At 45.0% G+C, this 16,907-nt stretch overlaps 2 protein-coding genes across 2 annotated transcripts in view; one reads left to right on the top strand and one right to left on the bottom strand.

Annotated features, from left to right (window-relative positions):
• Positions 1 to 5,418: 5,418 nt before the first annotated feature.
• LOC137465348 (3'-5' RNA helicase YTHDC2-like) overlaps positions 5,419 to 16,907 on the bottom strand; it is a 163,083-nt gene continuing 151,594 nt past the window's right edge. Inside the window, exon 27 of the mRNA XM_068177366.1 lies at positions 5,419 to 5,433. Coding sequence (XP_068033467.1) covers positions 5,419 to 5,433 — 15 coding nt within the window. The remainder of the gene's footprint in view (positions 5,434 to 16,907) is intronic.
• The window catches only part of LOC137464368 (glutamate receptor ionotropic, NMDA 3A-like), a 32,530-nt gene continuing 30,986 nt past the window's right edge, over positions 15,364 to 16,907 (top strand). The window contains 2 exon segments of the mRNA XM_068175665.1: positions 15,364 to 15,819; positions 15,822 to 16,448. Coding sequence (XP_068031766.1) covers positions 15,757 to 15,819; positions 15,822 to 16,448 — 690 coding nt within the window. The 5' untranslated portion in view covers positions 15,364 to 15,756.

Consider the following 16,907-nt stretch of genomic DNA (forward strand, 5'->3'; position numbering starts at 1 on the left):
TTCTGAAATGCCTGTGAAACTAGTGATTGATTGATTGATTGATTGACTCACTCACTCGGGTTATATCACTGATCTTATTTTCCGCACTGAACTGCAAAATCCACATGTCATGTTCAGGCATCTAGATGCAAAAAACTGCCAACACAGAAGAATTATACAAGAGTTGGGCTAGAAGGGACCTTTCATGGTCTTCTATTCCAAGCCCTCTGCCATGGGTAAGCATATCTACAGGTAGTAGATGGTTGTAGTACAGGTTGCTCAGATGCCTGTCCAACCTGACCAAAAGGTTTCCAGGCATGGAATCAGCTCTCTGGGCAACTTGTGCCAGTGTTTCTCCATTCTCTTAGTAAACAATCTAGCCTGGCTTAGATCAAAAACATTAGCCCTTGTCCTATCACTACGGACCCTACTAAAAAGTCAGCCCCCACCTCTCTCACAGGTCCCCTTAAGGTATTAAATGGCCTCAACAAAGCCTCTCTGGAGCTTTTTCTTCCCCAGTAGGACTTAGCAGCAGGAGACAAAGGCATAACCACCAGCAGAGAGGAAAACTATCTATTCTATTTCTGTGTGAAGAAAAACGCACAGATTAGGAGATGAGTAATTGTTTTTACTTTTTCAGATTTGTGGCATTTTTCACATGACCTTTCTTTGAGCCACATGAGTACATATCAAGACATCAGGCTGATTCAGTCAGAAAGCTGTGCTTTTACCAGGTACTCCACAGCCTTCCTCAGGGAAGCCATTCCAACTAGAAAAGGGCTGATCTAAGAGCAACTTCTCCTTTAATTTGCCATTATAGGTTTGGTTCAAGATCACCATGATTTGCAGCATTTGCAAACTCTTGCCCTTTAAAATCTTTATCCCCATCACTGTGAGTTTTCAAATTCAATAGCAGCCCCCAGCAGAGTCAAAGAACCTCCCCCCAAAATGCCATCTGTTTTCCACAACAGTAATGTCTGCTCCACGAAAACCTGCAGTCTTTTGGAAGCAAGTCGCCTCTAAAGCTTTTGAGAATCTTCTGAATTCCTAACAAAAGATTATTATCTTTTCTAAACTCTCAATCCTCACATGGATGTAAAAATAAATCTCTGCTTTATTTATAACTGCTGATTGAGTTAGAAAGTTGCCCTTTATCTAACAAAAAGAAAAATGGCATTTAAAGCACTTCTAATTCATTTGGCTTTCTGTTCATTCATTAGCTGAATACACTTTTCACCTGTATTTTTCATTATTCACAGTAAGTCTATTTTTACAAGAGTATTTTGACAATTTTTTAACAGTAAATGCTCACTGATTTTATGGCAGTCCTCTGCAGAATGTTCTACATTATACACTTCCCTGGTATGGCACCAGCAGAACTCAAAGTTTGCTCTTCCTTCTTAACTCAGTGTATGAATACCATTTGGATGGTTCTAAATATTTAAAACTACCCAGTCCTCAGCAGATGCCATGAATCTGTACAACCACACAGATCACACCACAAAATAAACCATCATAGACTCTCCTCACTTTGCCTAATTCTTCTGGAACCTTGCTGCTAGTACACTTTATGTGGTTTGATGACAAGGCCTTCACCTGAGATAATTTAATGTGTTCGGTGTGATTAAAGCATTACTACACTCATATGCTTATTCCTCCCACCACTGATGACTTCTTGCTGGTATAGTCAAAGGGAACCTGGTTTCTATTGAATGCTTATTGGCTTTATATTCAAAAACTCATTTAGGTCTAGTATTCCATTACCATATGATTCATAGTTATCCAAGCTAACTTTAAACACACAGAATAAGCTCAATCTTTGCTTTCCTTGACTCTTCAGAGTCTTCAATTTGCAGGTCACAAAGACACAATGGTCACACTCTCCTCTTGGTTCCCTTCAAGGAACATCATGGACAGCAATCTCTGGCTCATGACCAGCCTAGAATTTGACCTTTATCCACACAGAAAATGCAATATGCAACTTGCCCTAAAAATGTAGTTCTGTCTTTGTTTAAAATGCTGTCAATGTGACCATTTTCATCACAACCTCAAGTTTTATGGATTAGCTCACAAAAGAATGTAAGCATTGAACAAGGAGCAAATAGCACTGTTTTAAACAAAAATGTGATTTTTTTCCCCTAAAGAACTTATTTAAGCCAGTCTGGAGCACTGCATAAAAGCATTCATATTTTAGTCTGAATAGTGCTTTTTTTCAATTATGATTGGTTCTGTGGGTGTTTGGCACCACTGGAACTAAATAACGATTCCTATATTAGGCTAAAGAGATTCAACTTCTTCCTGTAGACAGGTTTAGCTCCTTGACAAATTTGCAGTGCTCCTTATCAGCTGTGGGTTGTAAGCAAGGCAGGGACAGAACATCCAAACAAATAATTCTGAGGGTTTTCAATTATTATTTGTCATCCGTGAATAACTCATGGCAGCCTTAGTGAATCTTGTTTCTTTTATTTTCTGCAATCAGCTTATGTTTCTTTCTGGGATATTTGTTGTTGCCCCTGTAAATTTGTCAGATGCAGTCTCAGCTTGAAGATCTATCAAAAGGAGCTTCTTGTAAGTATCTGCTGGACACAATTCAAATTAGTGGTAATTTTGTGGTAGGTTTCATCAGGCACACAGGGCTCAGGACAACTTTCTTATTCTATTAATTGCAAAACTATGACTGAAAGACACGGATGTGAGTTAGAACTTATTCATTTAATTAACGTGGGGGGAATTAGCAGGGAGAGTAAGAGAATGTTAGCTTCTTCTTCCCACTCTAAGAGCACAGGACACAACTGTGCAGTTTCCAACTAATCAATATACTTTAGGACTCTGATCACATCTGAACAGATGAAATACTTAATTTTTAAAAATGTATTCAAAGAAGTCTAGTGCCTTTATGGAATTTCTCTTCTTAATTTGGTAGGATATCTGAAAGCAAAGCAAACCCAAGACAAATAAACTTAAATGTGTAAGTAATTTCAGGGGACAAAATACACACAATTCACTCAGTTGGAGTACAAGAACTCTGTTGCACACAACTGAATCCACTCTTGCAAACAAACGAAACAAACCAGTAGCTTAGTTAAAAAAAAAAAAAGGTTTTCTCAAAATACTAGCTGCAGAAACCACCTGTTACTTTTGGTAGACTCAGATTGTGTCAATTTATCTTGAGGCTGTTGAATATTGGATTTCCTGTGCTCACTTTTCTCCACCCCACAATACTTGCGATTCCTTATTAGACAGAGATTTTATTCAAGTCACATCAGATACTCCTTTTTTATTATTATTTGATCAGTGGGTAAATTCCTGCATTTGTCTTCTCCCTTACTTCAACTCCTAGCCAAACCAAGCAGCTATGTACTTCCAGCTTACAGATCCATAAGAGATATCCCCGACACCCAGGGACTTCGGGATGTTTAGGCAATGTGTGTGCCTATATTATAGCTTTGCTGTTGTCCTTACATATTTACTCAGGTTAAGTTCATGAACAACATGTGTGCATGTGGGAAATAATTCAGCTTGCAAATAAAGATGCCTCCTCCACTGCAAAAATGCCTCTAAGAATCTAGAACATCTTCCCCATTCGTATTGAAATTCAGCAGCTAAAATAATATCTCCCCAAGTTATGTTCCCAAGGAGTTTCCTGCTGCCTGCAGAAAAACTGTGAGGTAGGAGACCCTGAGCACTTAAATATGATCTGCATTCTGAACAGACTCCAAAATTTTTCTTTCACTTCAGCCTTTGTCAGCTATAAAAATGCTTCTGCCATTAATTTAGGAGCCAATGCCCAGGTGGCCAGCTGTTAATGTCACTGACAGACTGCTTGCTCCTGTTGAGTGGTGCCTCACTCCACCCCTGCTCCCACTGAGGTCAATTTGCTGGGGGCAAGCAGTGCACAAATTCAGCAGGCTTTGGCCTTCAGTGGGAGTCTGAATCTTTTTATGAAAACTGAGTAAAGGACTCCTCTGGTTTTCTGCCCAGTCAAAACTTTCAGGTAACGTAGAAAGGGATAAAGTTCCTGCAGCACACATTAAAAATGTGCTGGGGAAAGCAGCCTGGGTTATTCCTGCCTCAGGCAAAGACAAACTCATCTGTGGGATTGTTTTTGCTCAAGAACCTGGCTGTACTCATTGGGTAACTGGGGAGGTCAGGGAATCCTGGTGTTTGCCTCACTGGGGTTGATTCTGGGTGAGAATTGTCTTCCTGCACCAGCTGTACACCCATCACCAGACCTAGCACCTCACAGTGCCCATCTCTGCCACTCCACATCTGGGGACCTGAGCCCAACCCCGTTGATGAGAAATGAGCTGTGACCAAACCGGACAAGTGCTGCAGTAATGGAATCGGGCCTGACTTCTGCAGGTTACAATCCACCACCACACACCATCTCTCCTGCCCTCAAAGACTACTTGACCTTCCTAAGGGCAATCACAGAATGCTCTGAGTTAAAAGGGACCCACAGGGGTCATCGGGGCCAACCCTTCAGTGAATCCCCACAAAGGGATCAAGCCTCGGTGTTACCAGCACATGAGCCAATCTCTACTCGTTAGCTTCCTTCCTGAGCAAAATAATTTTTACTTCTTTCTGTAACAGCAGCCTCATCTAGAAGCAACAGCCTAAAAAGTGGATGGAAGAGGGCTGACTGTGTGAAATGTTTCCATCTCTGAAATCAAATGCTGGTTACATTGAGACCCACAGGCAGTTTTAAAATGCCCTTTGCAGGCATATTTTGAACTCTCTGGGTTTTTTATTTTTTCTGTAATTGTGGAGATGGAGGTGACTCAGAACTGCACTAATGGGATGTTTGCATCTACCTTCCCCACTCTGGGTCCTGGTTGCCTTTCCATGCTCCACTCTTCATGTGACCCCCAAGTACTATCCAAAATCAGCCTTCTCTCACATGCTGGTGTGACCTGTTGGGTCATAACCTGACCAAGAAAACCCCAGGTCTGGGGTTTTGAATGTGTTTTATGAGTCCCTCTGCAGGTACACACATTTTAAAATTAATTTTAAATTAAATTAAATGCCAACTATGGTACAACTTAAATTGGAAAACATGGAACAGCTTAGCCTTGCCTCCTGTAATTTTGTCTTGGCACTGTACTGCAGCAAAAATCCTAGGATTTTTAAATTTAAAACAAAAATAAGCCATACACTCATAACCTTTGTGTTCGGGGAATATCACAGAAATGGGCATTGGTAGATTTGAGAGTGGCTGAAGATGAGAAGAATTTAACAACTACACCAAGTGAAGTAATAAAGTACTGGGGTTTTTTTACAGTGCTTTATAAATTGTGCCTATGTCATTGTCATGATAAAACTGCACACTGCTCTGGGCATAAAGGAGGATTTAAAAAATAATTGGAAAGCTGTATAATTTCATTGCTGTGGCTGATAAGAGTTGTGAAAGTGTTGCCTTAGCCTGAAAAGCTAAAAATGTCATCCAGGCTTCATCTTGCATATATTTAAAGCCTGATGTTTGTCACTTTTCCCATGATTACTGTGGTTCGGACTGGTTTTCAGTCTGAAAATTACAAGTTGTTGCATTTAGTCTGCCATAGCTAGACTTCCCATAATCTGAAATAAGTGTGCTAAGTGTGAATTTTGCTTTATGTAAAATAGCATTGAATGTCCTACAAACACAAGCTTACACAGGAATAACATGACACTGGAGCCACTAAGAGAAAAAAGAAGCCCTTGATTCTCCTCTTACTGTACAAATTCTGTACCTTACTCTTAGATATTCAGGCTGGAGCAGTAATATTTCAATTACAGTAGATGAAATAAACTTGAGTAGGAATTAAATATTCCAGGCATTTTAAAAGTAAACTCAGTGGACTTTCATATGGATGGTCCATAGATTAAGGGAAATATAGTTGTGAGAAAATCTATCAAAAGATCAGAAAGTTAATGGTGCATTAGGAAGTGTGAGACCTGGCGTGACCTAAATGGTGCATAAGGGGTGGGCACTGTCCTGGTTTCAATTACTAAATAGCTCTCATCTCAGTCCATGAGATGTTGGGGGTTTTCCCTCCCCTGACTCTCCTTCCCACCCTACAGGGCAGGGAGTGAGCAAGGAGCTATGTGGCACTTGGCTGCTAGCTGGGGATAAAACACAGCAAGGACAGACCACAGTTTTGCTTCTCTAGACGTGAGAGAAGCAGCTAAACTCAGGGTACCAGTACTCTGTAATCTCTTTATTCCTAGAGGCATGTAGCAGATTCACTCTCAGCTCAGTTACAGATGCAGCTCTGCTGTGGAAATGACCAGGAAAACTGCTTTCTTTTGGAGGCCTGGCATCTAAACTGTCCATGGTCTTATCAACCCAACCGACTTCTCACATGAAAAACCTTTTAAAATACAGAAGACAAAAAGGTGAGCTCACTGAAGAGCCTTATTTAATATTTACAGAATCACAGATTAGTTTGGGATGGAAAGGACCTTTAAATTTCATGTAGTTCAATCTCCCTGCAATGAGCAGGGACTGCTTTATCTTCCTATTCAGTACCTCTAATGAAAAGCAAAAATGCAGTTCTTTTCCATAGTCCTTTGTCAAGGGATAGGAGCACCCAAAGCTTCCAACAAACACACAGAAAAACATAAGTTCAATATGTTATGATTATGTCTTCATTTCTGATGCTTTGGGGGTTTCTCTGGAGATTCACACATTAGCATCTCTGTTTAAAAGAGTTACAGCTGACATTTGGCTTTTCTCCAGGTTTGCAAACAACAGAGAAAAACCTTGACTTCCTTCCTCTTCATCACAGAGCTCTCAGGTATCTAAAGCAAGTTGCCCAGAGGATGTTGGCTTCAAGATTCTCTGGTGCTGCAAAAGTGGTGCTTTTTTTCTCAGAGGTGTTTAATTCCCAGTGACACTCATGTGCCTCCCTGTGATGGGCCAGAGGAGAGCTGGGCTCTGTGTTTGACAGCAAGAAATGGAAACTCAGAGAGGACTCACAGAGTGTATAACAGAGACGGAAAGCACTCTCACAATTTCAAAGCCCGGGATTACATCATATAGCCTGAGCTGTCTCTGTTCTTTCTTTCCACATGACATATCTATCCTCTGCTATCCAGCACCATGTTAAAAATACCTGAGCTTCGTCTGAGAGAGCACACTTGCACAACAGGAATAATTTGACACCAGCATTTGTGCTTGGAAATTCTGTGAGTGTGCTGTTAAAGGGGACTTGTGTTTTCCAAAACAGACCTATAAAGATCAGGCTCTGTTTTCATCAGGCAGCTTGTGCAAATTCTTCAGTTCTTAGGTTGCTTCTGGAGTACGACAAAAACCGTTTGTCCTATGCACATGTCTGGTTGCTTCTCCTGCACCACCTTACCAGGAGATCATCCAGCATCACATTATTTAAAGGCTCCTTGGAACAAAAGCCACATATCCAGTTCATTAATTTCCTCCTAAAACCACAACCTTGGGTGAGTGCCATTCTCACTTGTACTTCATCTCATGTGTCAGCATTTTGCAGATGTTTTCCTTCTGCCAGCATAATCTCATATGTGAGCCTAATCCTAGCAAACTTCAGAATTATTTGCCCTTCTAAGACATTTTCTTTGTCACATATGTTTTTCTGATACCACTTTGAAGGAGATTTAGTTGTTGTATAGACCACAGCAGACAAAGCAAGTTATTGAAGATAGCAGCAGCCGGCTCCTCAATATCACAACCATATAGGACTCAATCCACAGGTGTGGGTACCACATTTGGCTGGAGGCTAGAATGGACACGCTGGATTCAAAGAGGTATTTTCTGCTGTTGGGAGGCTAGGAGGGAGCTCTGCATGAGGTTTGGACCCTCACAGAGACTCACATTTCTTTCAGGGTGGCACCCCTGGCAAGCTGTATTTTCTGCTGTGCAGCTCCAGACAGTGCCCAGAGGCACGTGCGAGCCCACAGTATTTCAAGAATGCAGCTGGCTCCTGCCCAAATCCATTTAGCTTGTACCAGAAATCCTCATTAAAACCGACAATTTAGGTACGGTCACCCCAGCTGATTTGAAGAAGGGTTTACAGTCAGTTTCTAAAGCAGCAAAGAGAAGGGTTAAGCCCATGTGGCCTCTACACTTCTCCGAGGAGATGAGGCAATTTGCCAGTTTTGCAGCCCTCAGTAAACTTGACGGAAATGTTTAGCTGGACAAATTGGGTGAATTATTTCTTTGTTGTGGCCTTTTCCTTAGCTTGTTTATTCCATCTTTTCGTAGTTTTTTCACCATTCTTATAATTCAACTTGGATAAGCCCTTGTGATTTCTTACTATTCCCCCTCCCTCATTTACCCCAACCTCTAAGCCAGAGGGAGCAGAAGGGGACAAACAATAAGAAGCCTGTGACCTACCAGAGTGACGCAGCAGAGGGGTGCCCTGTCAGCTTTGTGAAAATTGAAGCCTTTCCCTGAAAGTTAAACAGTCTTCATTCATCTTTATTGAGTGATTACACCAAGTGGCCTTTTGAAGCCAACCAGAGCTGTGCAAGGGTTGCACACAGCCTGTAATAATTTTATATTTGCCGCAGAATTTGGGGCAGGAGGAGATATAATGCAGAGGCACCATAGTGCCAGCAAAGCACTATTGATATTTTTTTCAAAATTCTGTGTTTGCTCTGTGAGGTGTTTGTCTGACCTCACTACTCAAATGACATTGATGCTGGTAACAATTTTGACACTGACTTCAGATTTTTTTTTTTTTTTTTCTCTTCGCACCTCCCCAAATTTTCACAAGCACTAAAACTGTCATCTTGAAATAAAGAAGGAAAAACATACAGGGAAAGTTTCATTAAATCCAGTCTGGTCCTACAAAGTCCATGGATTGGCATCCTGTTTTCATGAGGGATGTCCTGAGCAGGGCCATGATAGGGGATGTCCTGCTAGAACAAAAACTGGGGATGTAATCTTTTGTTGTGAGCCTGCATGCTGAAAAAAATTCAGTTAAAAATAAATGTGCTCACAGCAAAGACATGCAACCGCACGAGCACACCATTCCAGGAACCAGTTCCGTACTCTGGGCCAAGGTGTGCCAGCTCAGGGAATGAGCAGTGGGGATGACTTTTCCTCTTCAACATCTCACTGTGGATATTGAGGATAGCACCTTTTCTGGCATAAAGCTGGTTCTTCTTTGGCAGGGCTCTGGCCTGGTCTTTGCTTTAACTTCAGGTCTGGAATATCCAGACAGCTCTTGCCTGTACAGTTGGTTCCACAAGAGTTCAAGACCCAAGAGAGAGCCTTTATATCCAAGTAGCTCCTGGGTTCCCAGATCATCACCTGCCTAAGACTAGGCCCTTCTAAAGACTCTCTGTGCCACCCATCACGATGCTGTAAACAGTGCTGTGACCAGTCTTATCTACTGGAGCTGTTTCCATCACTGTCATGTGAATAAGCAAGACAGAAGGTATGACAGAATGGAATAGATTTAAAAGTAAAAATAACTAAAGGCACTGACATAAACTTCACTTAGAGGGTCAAGGTACTAAGCCAGATGCTTACTAATCAACCAAGTCAATATAATGGCTTCTCTTCCAGTTGTCTCTCTGCCCAGAATTAATGTACCTCCAAGATGAGAACAACAGGGAGTATTAAAAATGACTGGCAAGGAGGAAAATATGACTAAGCATCAAACTCAAAACACATGGCATGAACAAAATATGTGGCAAGTGGGAATCTCAAGAGCATTTTACAGCTACTTGTTTGGGAAAATATACACTACCACCACGGACAGGGAGCAATAAAAACAATCGACTGGATCACTCACACTGACAGAGAGAATGATGCTGTCACATGTAGCTGAGCACTTCCTCCCTCATCCTGGCAGTGGAAACAGGGCTCATAGAGTATATTTGTATCTCCTTTAGGCACTTTAGTCAGTTCCAGTGCTAGAAAGAAGCTGTGACTGAGTACTAGCAACTTTTTTTTTTTCTTTTTTTTTTTTTTTTTAAATTTATGGGTACTTGGAATGTATTGAGGTCTTTACATGGTAGCATTGGATTTAGAGAGGAGACTAGCAAAGCCAGAGGGGGTGGTGGGCTCTGTGACACTTCCTGTCAATGTTACAAGGTCCCCTGCTGCTCTTCTAGCCAAAAGGACCACAGAGACGAAGTGGTTGACTGCCTGTTTTCCTCACTCACTTCTTGAGCATCCTTTGACAGGATCAATCTCTCTGGATTTATACTGCCAAAAGAAACAAAATGGAAGTTTTGTTCAGGTAGCAAGAGCTGTCTCAGCCTCTCTTGTGAGGCAGTAAAGTAGCACACAGCCCTCACTGGTGAAAATCCATTTGACTTCAAGGAGTTGTTTGGCTTGCCTGCCCACAGAAGGACATTTGCAGGCATTAAGTGTTAAGCGTATGAATTTTGGCAGAAAATAAACCCTTGCAGATCAGAGGGGCTTGGTGTGCCTGGGCTTCAGTTCTGGTTAGAAGCAATTCTGCACCATCAACCTGGTCACATTCAGTAGGAACAGTCATGATCACAGATTCACAAATAGTGCAGTTTATTGAAAGAACATAAATAACAGATTCAGAATTGCCATGGACAAACATACCAGCTGTGAGAGAACTCTAATAAAAACCATATTATTGTATTAACCTGGGTAATAGTAATCCTACACAGAAACTTACCAAGAAGGTGTTCTCCCCTGGGAGAAGGGAGAGCACAGTAACCAGTCACCTGTCTCCATCTGGGATTTTTGGGTCTTCCTCCTAGCTAGGTGAAATTTCTACCTTCCTGCTATACAGGCCAAACTTAACCTCCTTTTCCATCCTACAAACAGCAGGATCAGGATGGACAGTTGAGTAGTTTAGTTGTTTAGTAGCACATACCTCATTAAGCTTATTAGCCTATGCAGGGATGAGAACTTTAAGACAGGCAAAACTCACTTTTTAGCTGTTCTGTCCTTCAAATTTTCAGTCACACAGCCTTGTTCTGTTCCTCACATCTTATCTTCACAGGACCTCCCCCCACAGGCAGCTCAGCCTTTCGTGATGTCAGCCATGCAGATCTCCATCTGCAAAGATAACACAGAATGAACACAGCATGTGCTGCACATAGTAAGCCTTGGCCCTTCCCTGACTCCTTCAGGGATCACCATCCATCCCACAGTAAGGCTGGAGCAGCCAGTGCACTGATGATCCACCACAGCAACATGAAGGTTTTCAAACATAATACTCAACATCATTAATGCAGTTTTAGATATCTGAAAGTGTTTGCAAATTTATTTTTTCCTGGCTGGTGAAAGAGTGTGGAGGGCAGAAAGTAAGGAACATCTAGATTACTATTTTTTTTTCTCTTCGAGTGGCAATTCAACTGAAAAGCATAGCATTTTGAATCTTGGAAACTGCATTTAGATAAATTGGAGCATCTAAATAGAAACAAAATAGTCCATTCCTAGTAAATGAAAGGATTAACTTTATCTGAACAGTTTATTTTTCCCTCTCATTTTCTAACTATGGTTATGAAAAGGGACGGGGGTGGAATCATTCCAGACTGACCCAAAATAAGTCTCTCACCCATTCCGAGGCTATAGAAACAATGTGAGGTGTCCTGCATCTCAGCTCATGACTTGGGCCTTTTAGAAGATGTGAGCAGATAAAAAAGGGGCAGATGAACATGAATTTAAGTAATATCACGCTCTGCAAGGCCTTGGGGTTTGTTAGCAATGGGAGCAGAACAACACAGAGCTGGACAGAAGGGCTGTGATGATCTATTTCCAAACAAGCCCAGTTGCTCAGAGGAAACAAGCTTTGTGGAAGGTCACTGTGATACACACAGGACAAATGTTCTGCAGCCCAGAAAGCGAACAAACCAACCCTACTTCAAAGAAATGACAGTGAGCCAAGCAAGTGGAAAGAGCAGCAAGAGAAATACGAGCGATGATTTTAATCACATTTCCCTGCTGCATTTTTCATTGCTGAAAGGCTTTCACCAGCTCTAATTGTGATGCTCAGACACTGATCAAGGATGGATAAATTCTATGGCCACAGTTCTGCAGCAATCAATGTCACCAGCACTGCTCTGCTCATGGGTGACACAGGGTGACAACCAGCTCAGAGGAGGTGAATCCACTTGCCTGGGTCTGCCTGGTCTTTTTTCAATTGAATAAGTAGCACAAAAAAAAAAAAAAAAAAAAAAAAAAAAAAAAAAAAAAAAAAAAAAAAAAAGAGCAGAATGGACATTCCTCATTCCTATGGCAGCAACCACCATGAGAAAAGGAAAATGAGGGAGGAGTGCTGAAGGCAGACAGTCCTTAGCATGAAGTTGAAAAAAGTCAAAACTCTGTCAAAAATTACATTCTGTATTTTATTCAGTCCTAAAAGAGGGACTGCAGTACTTCTAAAAAGCAGGGTGCAACTGATTGCAGTCTCCAAATATTTTATTAGACTAAAACAATTGTGCTCTTTTGCACATGAATATTTATGGGAAAAAAAAAGCAGAAAAAATACTGATACAACTTTCCAAATATATAAACTTTGGTGGCATTTATATCCTTTCTCAGGGCACTTTCTGGAAATATTCCAGCACCTCACAGAGCAGTACTTAAGGAGTACTTAATGTCTTCTGAAAAACAAAGCCTGTGTTCAAGCATTTGTTATATCAGGGACATTGCAGACAATGTCATTAACAGAAATATTTGAGCAAAGAGTAAAAATAAACACAAATCTCAGAGAAGACAAATTAATAATTTATTTATTGCTATAAATGATCAAGCTGAAAAGATACTTTCAGAATGTAGAGCCATTTGAGTCAAAAATATTACAAACAAAGGTTTGACTACTCTTTACAGGTCAGGTTTCTAACAGCGACCACTTGCTATGACTTGTTCAAAACTGAATCCAGAGCACAAATTCTTTACAGATGTAATCCCCAGAGTAGCACTGATGATCCAAAAAAAAAAAAAAACCAAAAAAAAACCAACATATCACTATCTGGCCATAAATTATCCACAAATGAAAAACAAACAAGCAAACAAAAACCCCAATAAAACAAAACAAAACAAAACCTAAACAAACTAAAAAGTCACCAGAAAAATGGCAAGCAAACAAGAAAAAAAAAAGATATTGAATGATTTCACTTTATTAACTGATTTCTAGTGTAATTTCCGGAATTCTTTCAATAATAAGGTTGATTACATTTCCTGAAGCATGTGCTTTTTTAAATTAGTGCCACCTGTGCCCAAAAGCCAGAGAAATATTTGCTGCTATAATAAATCTTTAAATGAATGACAATTTAGGGTTGTCTCTTAAGACACAGAAGAATCACTATTTCTTATAAAAATAATTCCTACATGAAAACTAGTAGTTATCTAACTACAGACCAGAAAATTTATATGCTTACCAGTTTTTTTTTCAAACCCGACAAACAGGATGCAGATAAAGACAACACCTCTGGAGCTGTACAAATCTCAAATTATCTCTTTCTCACTACCTGAAAGGTAACTCCTGTGGTTCAGGGAAAAAGAAAAGTTTTCTCTGCACTGTGTGAGATTTACTATATCCAAAGCCAATTCTCCCAGCCAATAATTCTTATTGTTAACAGAGAAGACTTAAAACACCTGTGTTAACACAAACTATCCATTCCTTCAAAGAAAATGAGGAAAAATGACAGGAAGAAGCTGGGCTGACCAGACGAGAAATAAAAATGTGATTATAAGACTAGAAGAAAAATGGAAGAAGAAAAGGGGAAATAGGAAATCGTTGCTCGCCTCTACACGTAGAACATGGTGCATTCTTGGCCTACAGACCACCATGCTACCATCTGTACTTTTCCATGCTGGGAACCAATTTTGCAACCTTGTACCAATTTAGAGAGAGCACTGTGAGAGAAACACTAGCTTTGCAGCATGCTGGGGATAAGGACATGATGGGGAGAAGGACTTAGAGAAACAGCAGCATGGCTGCCCAAGATGTGGGTCAAACCTTGCCTTGAAGACTTTGTACACCTCTGGTGACCCCCGCTCAAGAAAGATGAATTTAAATCCGAAAACACACAGTTCAGACCTATTGGGAGGCAGTGACCTCCTCTTTTATGCAGTGGGATAGGAAGCGTTTATTTCTATGCAGATTTTATGTATACCAATGGAAGAAAAAACAAGGGAGGACAACAAAGATTTTTCAGCAAGGGTGGTAAAACATTTTCAGAGGTCCTCCAGAGATGTGGTGATTGCCCCATCCCTGGGAACAGTCAAAGTCAGGCTGAATGGGGCTTTGAGCAACCCAATCTACTTGAGGATGCTCCACTTATGCCAGGAGGGTTTGAGTAGATGGCCTTTAAAGGTCCTTTACAACTCCAACCATTCTGTGATTCTATTATTTTATTTTTCTTCATAAATATGTCTGAAGATAAGCCTCAAATAAAGGGGAAAGACTATTAACATTCAGAAAAGATCTTAAGTTAAAACACTAGGTCAGGGTAAACTGCTGGAGGAGCTGCCAAAAGACTTCTAAACACTCCAGGCATGAATGTCTCAAACCATCCTTCCATGCAGGACAGCAGGACGCTGCGCTGCACTCAGGACTCAAACAGGGAAAGATGACAGGAGTCCCACGGGCAGAAAATACATTCAGGTGCACTCCAGCAGGCAGCGCTCTCCTCGCTGCCGGGGAGACCCGTGAGATGATTCCCCCGTGATGGCCAGCGTGGCTGCGGAGAGGGATTCCTCTGAGATCCTGGCCATCCCACACGGGACGTGGAACGTGTCAGTGCCCCAAGCACGGTATTAGAGTCTCAGACCTGGGGTCAGCACGGCTCCGACAGCCCAGGATTAAACCCGTCTACCAGAACTGAGACAATGACGGGGATTTCCCCTGATCCTTTCAGACGCGCACTCAAACGCCCATCTCAGCTCTTCCCTGTTTTCCCTTAGGACAAGGGTGGTCTGTCCTAAAAGCCATGTTAGGCAGTGCCCCAGGTTTGCGGAATCAGGATCTCGAGTCCCACATGTCGGAAAACGGTTCCGTTTGAAGCAGCAGCGCATGGGAAGGCATCGGGCACTGCCAGCACTGCTTTCCACAACAAGCGGCAGCGGTAGACACGGCTCCACCGCCAGCCGAGGGCGAACCGAAGCCTCACCTTCGGTTCGCAGCCCTTGGGACACGGAAAACTGTTCCGCTGCCCGGGCGCGGTGAGGGGGGCGTCCCGCGGCAGCAGCGGACAAAGAGCTCCGTCGGGGCTGTCCCGGGATGCTCCCCGAGGGGTGCAAAGGGGCGGCCCCCCCAAGCCCCTTCCTCGCCTGGCGGCCCGGGGAGGAGCCGAGCGGGGCCGGCGCCTGCCGTCCCTCCCGGCGGGAGCGCAGCGCAGCCCAGCGACCGCCCGCAGCCGCGCCGCAACTTTGCCCGGCTTCGGAGCCGGCGGGGGGAGCTCCGAGGGCTGCGGGGGGACAAGGGAAGGGGGTGGCGCAGGGAGCCAGGCCGGGATTACAGAGCGGAGACGCTGCGAGGCGGGGAGAGGAGCCGGGAGCAGCGCGGGGAGCGGCAGCGGGGAGCCGGGCAGGGGCGAGCCGGAGGGCTCGGAGCGGGGAGCGGGGAACTGAGCCGTGTAGAGCCCGCCCGGGCTGCGGAGGAGCGGCCGGACAGGGGCAGCCGGGTAGGGCAGCATCCCACTGCCGGCCGGGTAGCCGGGCGGGGCGAGAGGCAGGGGTCGGGTGCCTCCCGGCCCCTTCGGAACCGAGGAGGGCGGTCCGGGGGCTGAGCCTCCCCGCAGTCCCGGGGCGGGGGCGAGGCGGCGGCGGCCCCATGGGCGGCGGCGGGGGCGGCTCTGCGCGGGGCTCGCCCGCCGCGGCTGATGCCGCCGTCGCCCGCCCGCGGGGCGCTTGATGCGGGCGGCGGGGCCGGAGGAGGCGGCGGCGGGGGCTCCCGGCCATGTATCGGCCGGGGATGCGCGGGGTCTTGGGCCGGGCGTGCCTGCTGCTGCTGCCGCCCTGCGCCCTGGTGCTGGCGGCGGTGCCCGGCTCCGCGTCCCACCCGCAGCCCTGCCAGATCCTGCGGCGCATCGGGCACACGGTGCGAGTGGGGGCCACCCACCTGCAGCCCCGGGCCGCCCCTGCCGCCGCCGCCTGGCCCGGGGAGGCGTCAGGCGGGCGCCCCGAGGGGCCACCGGGCCGACGGGCGGGGGGCGGCGGGGGACAGCGGCGGCCACCCCCCTCGCCGCGGGACGCGCTGCTGCTGGCCGTGGCCAACCTGAACGGCATGCCCGGGCTGCTGCCCTACAACCTGTCCCTGGAGGTGGTGATGGCAATCGAGGCGGGACTGGGCGACCTGCCCCTCTTCCCCTTCTCTTCAGCCAGCGCCTCCTGGAGCAACGACCCCGTCTCCTTCCTGCAAAGTCTCTGCCACACCGTGGTGGTGCAGGGGGTCTCAGCCATCCTCGCCTTCCCGCAGAGCCGTGGGGAGATGCTGGAGCTGGACTTCATCTCGGCGGCGCTGCGCATCCCGGTGGTCAGCATCGTGCTGGGCGAGTTCCCCCGGCGGAGCCTGGTAAGGCAATGGGGACACGGGGAGAAAGCGGCGGGCAGGGCAGCGCCCCGGGGACGCTGCGGGGAAGGGCCGGGGGACGGGCGTCGGAGCCGGGCAGGGGTCTCGGCGGGAGGATTGTGACCGGGGAAGAAGCGCTCGGACCCCGGGGCCGCCGGCATCGCTCTTCGGTCCCTCCCTCCTTTAGCACCCCGTTGCGCTTTAGCCCCGGGGTGGCCGGGGAGAAGCATCCTCTCTGTGGAAAGGCAGACAAGAGCTCGGTGGCACGAGCGAAGTTGTTAGCCCGAAGTCATATACTGCGATAAGTTGTGAGCCGAGAGCAGAAGGGGGGTCCAGGACATGCTTTGCATATCAGGAAAAGGTTGTTAAGGGGGAAAGAAAAAAAAAAAGGCAAACCTAAAAAACCCCAAACGGCTTTCAGAGTGTTTGTTAATGGTCTTAATGCTGTGGTCTGTGTATGGG

The sequence above is a fragment of the Anomalospiza imberbis genome, chromosome Z (assembly GCF_031753505.1).
Source record: "Anomalospiza imberbis isolate Cuckoo-Finch-1a 21T00152 chromosome Z, ASM3175350v1, whole genome shotgun sequence".
Classification (NCBI taxonomy): Eukaryota; Metazoa; Chordata; class Aves; order Passeriformes; family Viduidae; genus Anomalospiza; species Anomalospiza imberbis.